Below are 14,353 nucleotides of genomic sequence, written 5' to 3' on the forward strand. Positions count from 1 at the left end.
AGTACTAAGACTAAAACAGACTAAAACAGTAAATGGGATAAAAGGTGTAAAGACTAAAAACTGAGAATAAGAACTGAGGGAGTAAAACATTAAAAGTGTCAAGTAAAATAAGGATAAGACATAAAAAAGCATGAGGACATTAAATAAATTAAAAATAATCAGAAAATCAATTAAAGGCCTGATTAAAAAGGTGTGTCTTGAGCCTCTTGAGCATAGGATAACAATGCTAGTATGAAAGGCTAATGAAGTGATCAACTATGGTGTTAAACAATTATGCCTAGTATGAACAAGGTTCTGACCATAAAGCCTTGTTTATATGATTAGTTGTGGGATTGTTGTCTTATTTCAAGTGGGGGGAGAAAATAAACAGGGTATTTTCTCAAATGCAATTATCGAGGGGGGCAACAATATGAGTTTTCCGGATTGTGTCTGCAATTTCCACCCATGGATCAGTGTGAAAGAAAACACAATATTTAGGGTTTTTTAATACCAATTGGTAACTAACATTGTAATTAAGAAATTGGTATAAGAGGAAAAGTACCATATGTGTACTGACAAAGTGATTGAGCTGAAGCCAACTTTGTGTACTTGGCTCACTTTTCTGAAAGGGTTGTCAGAAAGTTGTCACTACCAATGCGGATCCAATTTTTTCTGCTTAAATGTCTTTTATCTGCTTCCTCGCTCTCTTTCCCTCTCGGTCTCAGTACTTGTCCTGACAAGAATAAATAGAGGAGTGTTTTGACAGTGCAAAGGGATTTTGTGTCCAGCACAGAGAAAATAACAGACTCCTTGACTGACTGTTTTGGTTTTCTTTCTTTAGCTGTATGACTACAACATAAACACGCTAATTCCCACAAAATTAGGTATAAAGTGGGGATTTGTTTAAGATACTGTCGCTTCTGTACCTTAAGTGGAGCCAGCTGAGGTGGTTAGGTCATCTGCTCAGGATACCTCCCAGGATTCTGCTGAGAGAAGTATTTCAAGCATGGTGGGCTGGGAGGAGACCTGGAGATACACCCAGGATACAGTGGAATGACTACATCGCCTCCTCTGTCCTCCCCTGAGGAGGTCGAGGAGGCTTATCAGGAGTGGATGTGTCAGCTGTCCTGCTGCTCAGGTGCTGCAAGAAGATGGGACATGTTTAGAATTATTGCATTGGAATTTTGTAATCAAGGATAACCCAAAATTCTCTGATGTCACGTTTTACTCGCACAATTGCAACACATGGAAAAACTACTGTCTTTACATCTTTAACGCTTATAACTATCAAACTGCAGCTGAAACTTTTTGTCTGTTCATGTGAATTGCTGGAACTGAGTATGTTCTTAAAATATGTTGCAAATGAATGCGCAACTAAACATCAGCAGGAAGAGCAAACCAGGATCCCGTAGACACAAACGTGCATTCAATGAAAGGTGCCAACTGTCTTTACTGTGTTGTTAATCACTTGTCCTAAAAGACAATTCCTCATGAGACAACCATAAAAAAGAAGAGAGACAAATGGGTGTTGGCAAAAAAGAAGCAGAAATGGGGAGGGAGGGACTAATGGAAGCCGAACCCAGAGTGGGGCGTCAATAGATCCAAAAGTCAATGAGGAAAACAAGGCAGGGCACAAACCTTGAAGACATTTTGCAAGAAGCACAGCCTTTAGAGTGTTTAATTTAGAGAATAGCTAACAGGCTATGAATTACACTATTCTAGTCTTGGTTTCAGAGGGCTTCTTTGACCATTGGAAAAGTGAGGGACAATCAGGTTAACCAAGCATAATTGCTTAATTTGACATAAAAAACAGACAAACAAACAAGCAAACATGAGCAAAAACTCTTGGACTGCTCAAAAAGGTGAAGCTATCGCCAATAATGGCAACAGTTTGCAATGTGAGAATGAGTCAGAGACTCCTGAGGAAGACAAGAAGAAAGTTGAACTGGGGAAGAAGGTGACACTGCTCCGGGGAATCTCCATCATAGTTGGCATCATCATCGGTGCAGGCATCTTCATCTCTCCAAAGGGGATCCTGAAGAACTCAGGCAGCGTAGGAATGTCCCTGGTTGTATGGATTGCCTGTGGTGTCCTTTCACTGTTTGGTGAGTTGGTTTTAAGGTTTAACCAAGTTATGGTTTTCTTTGCGCTTGAAAGTTTCATTGAATGCTAATAAGGTGTTGATGGAGGTGAACATGTTTGTGAAATACAATGTAAATACATGTATAAGAGGAATAAAGTCAAAGAAAAGAATACAGGAAAGTAACATTTTTGATGAACACTGACCTTTGAAATTAGCGTTAACTCCTGGGAGTGTTTAGATTAATAGGTCCAACAGTTAAAGTATAATTAATATTTATTCTATGGAGAATGTGAAGTGTCAATGATGCAACATCTTGTAAAAAAAATAAGTTAGCCTTCATTTGAAAGCTGGCTGAATGGATGCAAAGTCTGAGATTAAGATGAGCAGAATTATAATCTTTATCAGGTTATTTAATAGCCATTACTACTTTACCTTTCTAAAAATAATACAAAACATATGATATTCAGATTAAATCATGAAATTATTGTCAAATCCCAACTATTATTTCAATCATTACTGTATTTACTGTGTTCATTCAATCATTAAAAATGTAAGAGTGGTGTTCAAATAGCAATGAGACTTCTATGTATTTAAATCCAGACTGTTGGCATGACTACAATTACTAGAGGCTGAAATAACAAAAGATGAGAAAGATGACAGAAACCGGTTAATCCTTCATGTTCCACCCTTGGTTTACAGACACACACACACACACACACACACACACACACACACACACACACACACACACACACACACATTGATCTCATTATTAAATCATAATAAAATAAATATGGATTATACCCAAAACTCCACAATACCTAATCGAACCTCAAACATAAGGTCAAAAAAACACACTCAAACTTCTTGGTGGAGACAGAATTGATCACCTCGGTCTGTCCAGGTGCCCTGTCCTACGCTGAGTTGGGGACTTGCATTAAGAAGTCCGGTGGCCATTACACATATATGCTGGAAGCCTTTGGACCTCAGATGGCTTTCGTAAGACTGTGGATTGAACTGATAGCTATAAGGTAATGTCACCACTTTTCACTCAAGCTATGACAGTAACACACACACACACACACAACCAGCAACACTACTAATACTAATAATCAATACTATTAGAACACAACAGATACTCATTATAATAAAAATAGCTGTCATATCCTCTCTATATAAAGTTTGGATGTTTTCCATGCGCCTGTGTGGTTTTCTTATGGTAGTCTCATCCCACAGTCAGAAACAACAGTGGAGCCCACAGGAGATATAATAGACCTGCATATTTGTTTGCTGTTTCATAATTACACAAGCAAATGAAGTTCTGGCTTAGTTCTAGTTTTAGGAGGTGAAATGCAATGCTTTGCTCAGACCAGCGAGGCGAGAAAATGCTCCATTTGCAGCTGTGTGTACACAGTCAAGACCAAGCATTATAAACAGTCCAGTGGCTATCCAGAGCTGCCCAATTTTATGCTGGCCCCAGGCAACTGGGATAGAATGGAGACCATGGGAAATGAACAGAGACAGAGGCAGAAAATGAAAACAAGACCGAGGAACACAGAGGGAGATTTCCCTGTCTACCACAGCTTAGTGGCAGCTGTGGGAAATGAAGAGAAGGGAACTGATGAGCCATAAGATGAGCTTGTGTGGGACTCGCCAACCTTATTTGATTGTTATTGAAGCTAAGCTTATAGACTGCAACCTATCTGGATGGTAAAATGAGAACAGTGTGTGCAGGGTGCAGGGGCGTCGCAACAAAAATGCTGGACAGTCTTGCAGCTTATTTTCAATATTAGACTTAATATTTGGGGTGCCAGAATGATTATGAGGTTATGCATTCATATCCAATTTGCAAAAGTGTGACTTTCTTCATCTTAGAATTCTCTGTTATTTGTCTCCTCATGGTTAAATATTTAGAGAAAAATTAACAAAGTGAAGAAGGCAAATTTATATTTGCTGTATGCACTGTATTTATCCCACTGCTGTTTGATCTGCTAGAAAATGGTCTGGAGATTGAAACTGCTGTCAGCTAATTAATGCAATATTCCTGAAGTTGTCCGTATATCTGTTCAGAAATGATGTAAACTGTGTGTCACTTCCAGGCCTGCAGCTATGGCAGTCATCTCATTGGCATTTGGTCAGTACATCCTGGAGCCGCTCTTCATGCCCTGTGATATTCCACCGCTCGCTGTCAAACTGGCCACAGCCATTGGCCTAAGTATGTTCCTCCAGTGACCTTCCAAGGTCACATTTGAAAATTAGAAGCGCTGAAGATGCAAAGTAATGACAAAGGGGTTGTTTTACCTTTATTTTAATTCCAATAATTCCTCCCTCTTTTTCTTTGTAATGAATATTTGTGAAACAGCATGCAGCAAAATAAAGAGACTTCTTTGCAAGAACAAGCTAGTTAAAATGATAGATTAAGTGTTAACAACAGTAAAAGAATAGAATTCTGATTGATCACTCTTCTTCTGTCTCTGTCCCTTTAAGCTTCAGTTCTGTACTTGAACAGTATGAGTGTAACATGGACAGCAAGAATTCAGATTTTCCTCACATGTAGCAAACTGCTGGCCTTGGCTGTCATCATAGTTCCTGGAATGTATCAACTATTTAAAGGTAAAACACAATCACCATTTCTATCCCATTGCGTATATTCTATAGTCTCTGATCTGCAGCTTTTACAGAGAATGTTGGTAAGAGAGTCATAGAGATCACATGATGTCACACAGGGCTCACAAAGCTGTGAGCTTTGATCACAAATGTCTCTCATATTTATAGAAAAGCAGCAAATTCTTACGCTGACAGAGCTCCGACCAAGAGCCTGCAGGATGCTTATTGTTTAGCTGTGCAGGGACGTTCTAGATCTCCCACAGAGGACTCAGCTGCAACAATTAAAATGCATTTTTCTTCTCATCCAACTACATGCTCTGTAAATATAACCTCGCAAACCTCACCGGTGGTGGCACACAGCTGGTCACAGCACGACTCAAATCAAGGCTCTTAGGGTGTTCTTCCAGGAGGAGGAGCATTGTCTGAGAGAGGGAATCACAGCAGCTCTCACATTTATTTTTCTGCTGTCAGTTAAGAGTAGCTCTCAGTCAGCTACTCAAGACTGCAGTGATGTCAGCCTCTGCCCAGACTGGATGAAGGGGATTGATAAGATATTGAGCTGAAATCCCCACCTGAACGAAACCTGACTGCCTGGACTGTTGTGTCACTTTGGACACACCTTATTCAATGCACTTTCTTTATTTTCATGACTATTTACATTGTAGATTCTCACTAAAGGCATCAAAACTATGAATGGAAGCATGAGGAATTATGTACTTAACAAAAAAGTGTGAAATAACTGAAAACATGTCTGATATTATTGTTTCTTCAAGGTAGCCGCTCGTTGCTAGCGCTGCAGAACCTCGGTGCTTCCTGAGGTGGTCACCTGGAAAGGTTTTCACTGCACAGGTGGACCTTGTCAGGGTTACTAGTGGAATCCCGTGCCTGATTAATGGGGTTGGGACCATCAGTAGTGTTGTGCAGGAGTCAGGTTGTTACACAGCCGACAGCCCTGTTGGACAACTGTTAGAATTCATATTATGGCAAGAACCAATAAACTAGGGAAGAGAATTAAGTGGCCATGAATAAGACAGAAGAAATGAAGGTCAGTCAGTCCAGCAAAGGCAGTGAATGAGAAGGTGTGTCCAAACTTTTGGTCTGTACTATATGTACCCTGTTCGTACTTGTTGCCAGTTCATCATCTGAATGCAATTACAAATAGCTACTGTTGTCATATTAGCCTAATATATTTAGGCAAGCAGGGGTAAAATGGTAAAAAGAATGTTTGTGATTTCAGGAGAGACCAAGAACTTTGAGAATGCCTTTGATGTCAGCGCTATAAAACTGTCTGAAATTCCATTGGCTTTCTACTCTGGAATGTATGCATATTCTGGATGGTGGGTATTGTCCTCATGCACACGGACACAGTTCAGTGGTCCTGTCAGGTTGAACAATAAAAAACAAACTTTTTTTTGCAGGTTTTATTTAAACTTTGTAACAGAAGAAGTAGAAAATGTTGAGCGGTAAGTTTAACATGAGTGCTATTATTTACAGGCGTCTGTCTGTCTGGCTGGCTGGCTGGCTGGCTGGCTGGCTGGCTTCTGCTAGTGCCTAGTGAGTCAGTAAACGGTTATGTCATTTCTTCTTCTACATAGTTATATAGTCAACCTGGAGACAAAGGGCATTCTTGCATCTGGAACCTGATGACCCCCTATCCTGACCCCCACATATAAAATACAATTTTTTGTTAGTTTGTGCAAATGCAGGGCTGACAAAGTTAACCTTTCAGTCTTGTTTGCGATGTCTATGTTACCTGGGGGTCCTGAGCTAACATGCCTCATAGTGTGTGTGTGAGCTCGATAAAATTGGAGTAATAAAGAAAGAGACAAGCCTTAATCTGGCTTTAGTGACACCAGATACTGTGAAGCACATTTCTCCCATTAGGATCAGCCACAGGATGTTTGGGATTAAGCGTAGATGAGGATGGACACAGTAAATAACAGTAAAACACAGTAAATAACCTGAGCTGATTACAAATTCAAAGCCATTATATATTAAAGTATCAATGATGAAATATGCAAACAAACAAACACCAAACCAACAAAATCTCAAAGCAGCACAAAGACAAAAGCTGCTTAATTTACAGTCAACACTACCATAGAATAAATGCAAAGCTTTCCGGTCACACTCGTCTGCTACTTCACCAACAAAGTCTCCTAATTGATGAGGTTGATTTTCAGTTTGCAGCTTGAAATGCTCAGGGTGGCTTTGACAGATGTTCTGCTGCCCCACTTAAGCTGCTTTTACAGCCTCATTTTTTTTTAAATAGCAGTTATAAAGTTTGTCCCCAAACCAAAGAAATCTTTAATGTTTATTCCTGTGCAGATATTTACCTTTAATTGAGAATAATGTTGAATTATCTTGTGGCAGCACCAATTCAGTCTGCAGGGGATTATGGTGGGAGGGCTTCCTGTTCAAATCCATGTTTGTCTATTGCTGGGATATTTCTGGAGCACTGCCGAGGTGCCCTTGAGCCTTGAGAGCCCCCAGATGCGCAGAGCGGCTGTCTGGTGCAGTTTAGTCAATCTGACAACTCTCCTTCGAAGGTTTCCTGCGCATCGGTTTAATCAGGGATTAAACCGGGATTCTTTTTCTACCCCTTTCAAGTTTCTGTACATTCCATTTGAATTAATATGACAAATGCTATGAGGTTATATGTTTTAAAAATAGAACTAAAATAAAGAAAACAACAACAAAAAAAACCCAGGAACCTGCAGGAAATCCGTTGTCTCTGTTGAAGAGGTCACCGTTGAGAATAAAAAAGATTTCTAAAGAGCACAAGTGGCATATGCTTATTCTATGACATCTCCCACTTCTGTATTTCTCCCACTTTCAGAACTGTACCTTTAGCCATCTTCATCTCCATGGCAATCGTGACTACCTGTTATGTGCTGACCAACGTGGCGTACTACACTGTGATGTCTGCCGAGGAGCTCCTGGATTCCCAAGCCGTCGCTGTGGTAGGCAGCACTATATCACACTGGATAGAATTCAAATCACGTCCCTTGTAGACTCTGTTGTAACTGATTACATCCAGATAACGGGATGTTGAAAATGACTGTATTTACTATGGTTTTCATTAGAAAACGAGTCCTTCAGGACAGATTTTGGCAGGGAAAAGGCATATTTGAAAAATCCTTTATTTGGGAAGGTCGAGAACAGGGATGGGGTGGAAGCTTATGCATAAAGAGCCTCATCCATTTCACCTGAGGTAGCTTCTCTTTAACATGTGATTATTAGTGAAAAGGTGTCTTTAAGCTCAGCTTCCCAGCAGCTGTGATTGTTTCAGCTCATAATAATGCTAATCACATCAACCACACCCTCCTATAACCTAAACCATTGCTGCTCTCAGTGCTGCTGTAAGTCTAATGCTCAGCCATACGTATTCACCGCAGCTTCTCTAATCTTTCCTAATGCAGTTAGTTTCATTGCCCGTGTATGATGAGGGATTGAAGTGCCTTAAGAAAGGCGTTGAAAGCATTTATCTGTTCTTAGAAGGCTGCAATGCTAAGTGAATTACTCTGCACCTTCTTTCCTGCAGACATCTGATAAAGGTTTACGCTTCAAATTTAATTTGAGACTTTCTGCAACTTGACGTTGAGAGGAGAATGACCAGAGAAATATGAGCAAAATATGCCCAAACCACTGAATATCTGTTGAATTTTTAAGCCACACACAGGAGTTGAGTAAAAGGTAGTGAAATAATGTCATCTGTCCAAAACCGCAGATTGTAAACACACACAACAAAAGAGAAATATGCATCACAAGCCAGTCAGAAAGCACACAAGTGACGCATAAATGATACCACACTTGTCCTATTACAATACTGTGTATTGTGAATCCATCGCTGTTGGATCCCCAAAATCATCTTTTGTCCGGCGTGCTAACTGTAAGAAATGTTCCAATGAGGAATGTTAATATGAACACGTTTTAAGTAAGTATGTAGACATATCTTCTTAAAAATGTGAAGTCACTGCATGCATCCGTTCCCTTCAATGTTGAAGGCACAGATTCACTTTGAGATTTCTGTATTTCCCTGTATTTAATTCTGTATTTAATTCTGTGGAATGCTGTTTCAGACTTTTGCTGAGAAGATGCTGGGGAAGTTTTCCATAGCCGTCCCAGTGTTTGTGGCGTTGTCCTGCTATGGCTCAATGAATGGAGGAGTTTTTGCCTTGTCAAGGTACATCTGTTGGACTTCAACTGCCTAAAAGTGTTTTATTTAAAGATGTTTTGGCTTTTTTTCACCGATATCTGACATCATTATTGTCCAAGTCTTGATTTTGCGATACCAATACACTACCGATATCTGTGCTGTCCTATTGAAATGGGACATATCTCCTGTCTTGGGATCAATATATTATGCACACTTTTGACAGTGAATTAATAGAAATGCAGAAAACATTTATTGCGAGTTGTGGATGAACAAATATTAAATTTTCTAAAACTACACATCACACCTGTCACATTTTAAGTGAGAGGAGACGGAGCTGAATGGTTTCATGCAGAATACGTGCACGTTAGATTTAGAACCGATGACAATAATTTCTAATATTACATTTTAATGCCTATATTGGCGGATGATAGCGGTAGGCCGATACTGGACGTTTTATCCAGTGGCGACTGCAGAGCAATGGTGAAAGAATGATGAATGAAATTATGGTTTTATGATTTTTTTTAATTTTGTTTTTAGAATGTTCTATGTGGCGTCCCGTGAAGGCCATCTTCCTCGGGTTTTATCTATGGTCCACATCCGCAGACACACTCCACTGGCAGCTGTTCTAACCCTGGTCAGTTTACTCATCTTACATCCTGATAACAATGTTTGTCAGGCACAACATTATGTCTCCTGATAGGTGAAGTGAACAACACTGATTGCTGGAGTATATTAGGGAACAAATACACATTTTCACTTTGGAAAAAATGGTGTAACGTAACGTGCTCCAGAACTGCTGCTCCAAAGTAGACCAACAGGGTCATTGGTGGCCACGGCTCGGTGAAGGCCCATTATCATTGGTCTGACCAACTCTAGCTTACACTTCTAAAGAACTTAATGCTGGTTCTGGTACCAAGGCATCTGCATAGAGCAATGGAGACCGGTCAAGGTGCCCATGCTGACCCCTGCCCCCCACTGAGTGTACCAACAATGGGCAAGCGAGGCCAGGACCAGGGAGCATTGGAAGAAGGTGTTGTGGGCTGATGAATCACAAATTCTTTGACATCATGTTGATAGCTCTGTGTGTTTGTGTGTCTGTGTGTCTGTGTTTGAGTTGTTTAATCAAGGAACAAATAGCACCAAAAACACACTATGGGCAGTAGGCAAGGCCCTCACAGGCAATGTGATGCTTTGGACAATGTTCTGCAGGGAATCCTTGGGTCTTAGCTTCGGCAGGAGTGGTGTGAAGAGTGCAGAAACCAGTTTGAGGCTTCCAAATTCCCCAGATCGCAATCTAATTGTGCATCTGTGGGATGTATTGGACAAACAAGTCAGATTCACAGAGGCTCCACTTTGCAAATCGCAGGACTTAAAGGATCTGTTGCTATCCTCTTAGTGCCAGATACCACAGCTTCCCTTCAGGGGTCTAGTGGGGTTTGTGCCTTGACTGCTCATGATGAATGCTCAACATTAGGCAGGTGGTCAGAATTTTATGCCTGAAATTACATGTAACGGAAGCAGTTTTGCTGAAATAAAGTGGTATTGATTAATTGTGTGTTTGTGTGTGGCCACAGTACCCTCTCACCATGCTGCAGCTGTTTGTTGGAGACATTTACAACCTTCTGAATTTCATGAGCTTCCTGCGTTGGCTGTTCATCGGTCTTGTTGTCCTGGGTTTAATCTACCTCCGGTTTACCAAACCCGACCTCCCACGCCCTTTTAAGGTCAGATATTGAGCAGAAATCCGACATCACCTAAGCCGCCTACTTTTTTAAACTCTTAATTTTTATGGTCATCTTTGTGTATCACGTTAAATAGTAACTCCTGGTTTGTCCACAGGTCCCTCTCTTCTTCCCGGTGGTGTTCTGTATCACGTGCTTCCTCATGGTCTTCCTGTCTCTGTACGCAGACCCGGTCAACACAGGAATAGGATGCGGGATTTGCCTCACTAGCATTCCTGCTTACTTCATGTTCATTTATTTTGAAAACAGACCCAAGTGGCTCCAGCAGATTTTAGGTAGGTCACATCATAAGGTGGGTTTGATTTGAAAGCCCGAACCATCCAGTTTTATTTCAGGGCTGCTTAAGTTAAAACAGAATAATGTGCTTGGCACTTTTCATTGTTGTCAGATGAACCTCCATTACAGAGGCTGATCCCTTTTCACTGTCTAATTAGCAAAACTTGACTTCACCTTGAAGACAAGGAGACGTGAGCTGATTTTAAGCCGTGCTGTTTTTGTTTCGGTCCTCAGATTCCTTGAACAGAACCTTGCAGATCATCCTCATGGTCGTCCCTCCTGAGAAGTAATTTGCCGCATCCACTTGAAAACACATTTGCCCGACTCCAGTTATTAAAATTGAATGAAGTGAATTCTTTTGCACATGTTGTGAAGTGTTCATGACCCATGGAGCAGCCCATCCCCAGTGGATGATCAAATGTTTTACCCTCGCTTCTGCGGAGTGTACCTGTCATCTGTTTCTGAACTCCTGATGATTGGAATGCAAATTAAAATATGTCACTCGAAAGTTACACTTTACTTCAGTTGCTAACCTCATTTAATGTTACACAGTCTTGAGAAGATAGTTTATTCTAAAGGTAATTACGGCTCTTGTTATAATTCTTAAAGTGTTGGATATATGTAGAATATGTAGTGACTGTGATTAAATTAACAGAGATTTGCTGCTTCTTATTCAAAAAGTACAGAATTTTCCGTGTAATTGTTTTTCATTTCGAGCACTTCCCCGACCTGATGTGAACTCTTGTCCTCCGCTCTACTGTGGTCGACTCGCATTTCACATTATCCTGCCAGACTGAAGCAGGACCATCATTTTCCCTCGCACATCAGGAATGATGCAGAATGGCTCTTTGGACTGTGTGTGCACACGCGCGCGTGTGTGCGCGCGCTTGCGCTCGTGTGTGTTTGATGTGGCTGCATGCCATTTCCCCTGGGTGGGATTTGCAGGTAATCTGTCTGTGTAACTGCTGCCCTGTGGCACACTGCAGTCCCTCTTAGCTCCGTGTCCTGTAAATGGAGGGCTTTTACTGCTGATGAGAGAATGGCAGAATGGAGACAAAATGCCCAGGAGCTTCCACTTTAGCACAAAGCCATAAAGAAAGCAGGATTAAACACAGCTAGTATTTGCCTTAAAAAAAAAAAAAAGACAGCCCATGATCTTAGAACCTCTATCTATATCTATCTATCTATCTATCTATCTATCTATCTATCTATCTATCTATCTATCTATCTATCTATCTATCTATCTATCTATCTATCTATCTATCTATCTATCTATCTATCTATCTATCTATCTATCTTTCTTTAACACACAGCTAGAGTTGTGTTTGCAAGTTTGTTGAAATTTGTGTAATTTGTTTTGAAGCAGGATTTTGCCTTTTTTAGTTTTTGACACAGAGAAAAGGCTTTTCTTGCTGTTCTATTATTTTTTGGGAAGGTCTGTGTGCACTGCTTAAGCCAGCCTGGAAACATGCACCCTCACTCTTCTAAGAAATGAGAGCAGCATGAGGGCTTCCAGCTGATGAGCTGCTGAAATATATCACAGTGAATGTCCTAAACAAAACTCACTATATCTAACCTGCTCATTAAAGCCAGCAAACATGGGGAATGCTTTTTTTCAAACATCAGAATTTATATATTCAAAGGAAATGTGAAGACAGTGATGGCTGCAGCAACATGAGTGTAAGCTGTAAAGATAAAAAGTCTTGTAAACTTGATGCAGGGTGTGATCTCTATGTTTTTTTAAAGTTATGTGCCACTAAAATGAGTCTTTTACTGCATTGTCACAGAGCTAGAGGTGATACCATGCACATACTGCAAAGATTCAGGAAAACTGCAGATCACAGTTGTTTCAACATGGTTAAAAGAACTAACTGTTGTGCACATTTCACACAATAAGTCAGAAACTTTCATAAGGACTGAAATTTGTTTTTATATATTTGCATTACAGTAAAATTAATATAGTATATATTTTTACACACCAGTGAAAGTCCCATGCTGTTAGAAATAGTATAGCAATATGTGTTGATGTGTGTATCTCCTTTTGTTTGTTTCCTTGTTAATGCCCTTATCTGTATATCTGTTACCATTAAATTTTCACAAGTCCCCAATCCACCATACAGTGACTAGTTATAGTATTATTCTACCAGATCCTCCCCAACTGCTGCTTTTGATTATTTCTGACTTCTATTGCATTGAACCCAAATCCCTGATTTAACAGTGTGTCTCAGGGTTTCTTCACAGACGACTTGAATGGGGAAACATAGAAAAGTCCCAGTTGGAGCTCAGGGACAAACTTACAGAGGCAGAACCTTTGTACCATTTATTTTTACCAATGGATGGAATGTGCAAATAAATGATAAGCTGGTCATATAGCCATGAATGAAGAAATATAAAAAATAAAATAGATTATTGATGAAGACTGAGTGAATGTTGTCAGTCATCCAGGTCGAAGAGCTCTTCTATTCAGCTTAAAATAGCTCAAATGGACTCTCTGTAGTTGAGCTATTAGAGGTTGCAAAACACGCACACACACACACACACACACACACACACACACACACACACACACACACACACGCACACACGTGAGTCCTTACTGATTTCAAGAGGTGAATAATAGCAAAACCGAGTGTAGTTTCAGGCAAAAATGGAAATAAGACTTTTTATCCGCAAGATTTCAGAGATCCCGATGTCATTCCTCCAAAAGTCACTTGGGGGCGCTGCAGTGCTTCTTAACTGTGGGACGTGTTTTCACACGTCAACAGGAGAAAGGAGCAGTGAATAACGCCAAAGACACCCAACACATGAGAAGACAGAGACAAGATTTATTTTTATTAAACTAAATAGTTGAAATGATCTGAGCTTTTACTCAAATCCAATCGAGAATGTAAATAGCCTAATAAGAAGTTTAGATGCACTAATAGCCAGAGTTATCATATCTTGTCTGCTGATAAGATGCTGATTACAGTTTCCACCAGGATTTGGCACATGCCCACAGTAGCATAAACTGGTCCAGTAACAAAAGTACTCCTGTGCTTGACTAGTGTAATCTAATCCGTTTAGTCAAGTGGAAAATGATAGACACCACGCCCAACAAAGCAGATGACCTGGAGGCTGCTATCACTTTTAAGAACCCTAACATTTCTGTTTAAGATATCCTTATTTATGAGTCGTATGTAATATTTTGATTACATTATATGCAAGCCATAATCCTCAAACCTTCAAGAAAAAAAAGGTTTGAAATATTTCCTTCCATATAATGTGTGTGTTTCACTTTATGAAAGGAGTGACAACAAATTTTGGGCCAGTAGTTCCAGGATTTCTGCACTGACTCAATACAGATGATAATAATCCAACCGTGGAATAAACAAGTTGTGATTTATTTGTGCAATTTGAGGGTCACGCAACTACTAATGGACAGTTAATGCATTTTAATGTACCCCCAACACACACGCACGCACACACACACACACACACACACTGGAGGGGTTCCTTAAGGAGGAAACGGTG

General features: G+C 40.2%; 1 protein-coding gene across 1 annotated transcript; it reads left to right on the top strand.

Moving 5' to 3' along the window:
• The first annotated feature begins 1,581 nt into the window (after positions 1-1,581).
• slc7a11 (solute carrier family 7 member 11) lies at positions 1,582-11,986 on the top strand. Its single transcript, XM_003977036.3, has 12 exons — positions 1,582-2,084; positions 2,967-3,093; positions 4,162-4,277; positions 4,550-4,675; positions 5,907-6,006; positions 6,088-6,132; positions 7,506-7,629; positions 8,749-8,852; positions 9,363-9,459; positions 10,400-10,549; positions 10,665-10,842; positions 11,078-11,986. Exons 1-12 carry the CDS (start codon positions 1,811-1,813, stop codon positions 11,131-11,133), a joined length of 1,497 nt encoding a protein of 498 aa, XP_003977085.1. The 5' UTR covers positions 1,582-1,810; the 3' UTR covers positions 11,134-11,986.
• The last annotated feature ends 2,367 nt before the right edge of the window (positions 11,987-14,353 follow it).

Source organism: Takifugu rubripes, chromosome 14 (genome assembly GCF_901000725.2).
Source record: "Takifugu rubripes chromosome 14, fTakRub1.2, whole genome shotgun sequence".
Lineage (NCBI taxonomy): Eukaryota > Metazoa > Chordata > Actinopteri > Tetraodontiformes > Tetraodontidae > Takifugu > Takifugu rubripes.

Bases quoted from the DNA above. Each gene is read 5' to 3' on its own strand.
- slc7a11 (XM_003977036.3), top strand. From the start codon at position 1,811: ATGAGCAAAAACTCTTGGACTGCTCAAAAAGGTGAAGCTATCGCCAAT. The intron at 2,085-2,966 runs GTGAGTTGGTTT...CGGTCTGTCCAG, and splicing joins TGGTGTCCTTTCACTGTTTG to GTGCCCTGTCCTACGCTGAG. The intron at 3,094-4,161 runs GTAATGTCACCA...TGTCACTTCCAG, and splicing joins ATTGAACTGATAGCTATAAG to GCCTGCAGCTATGGCAGTCA.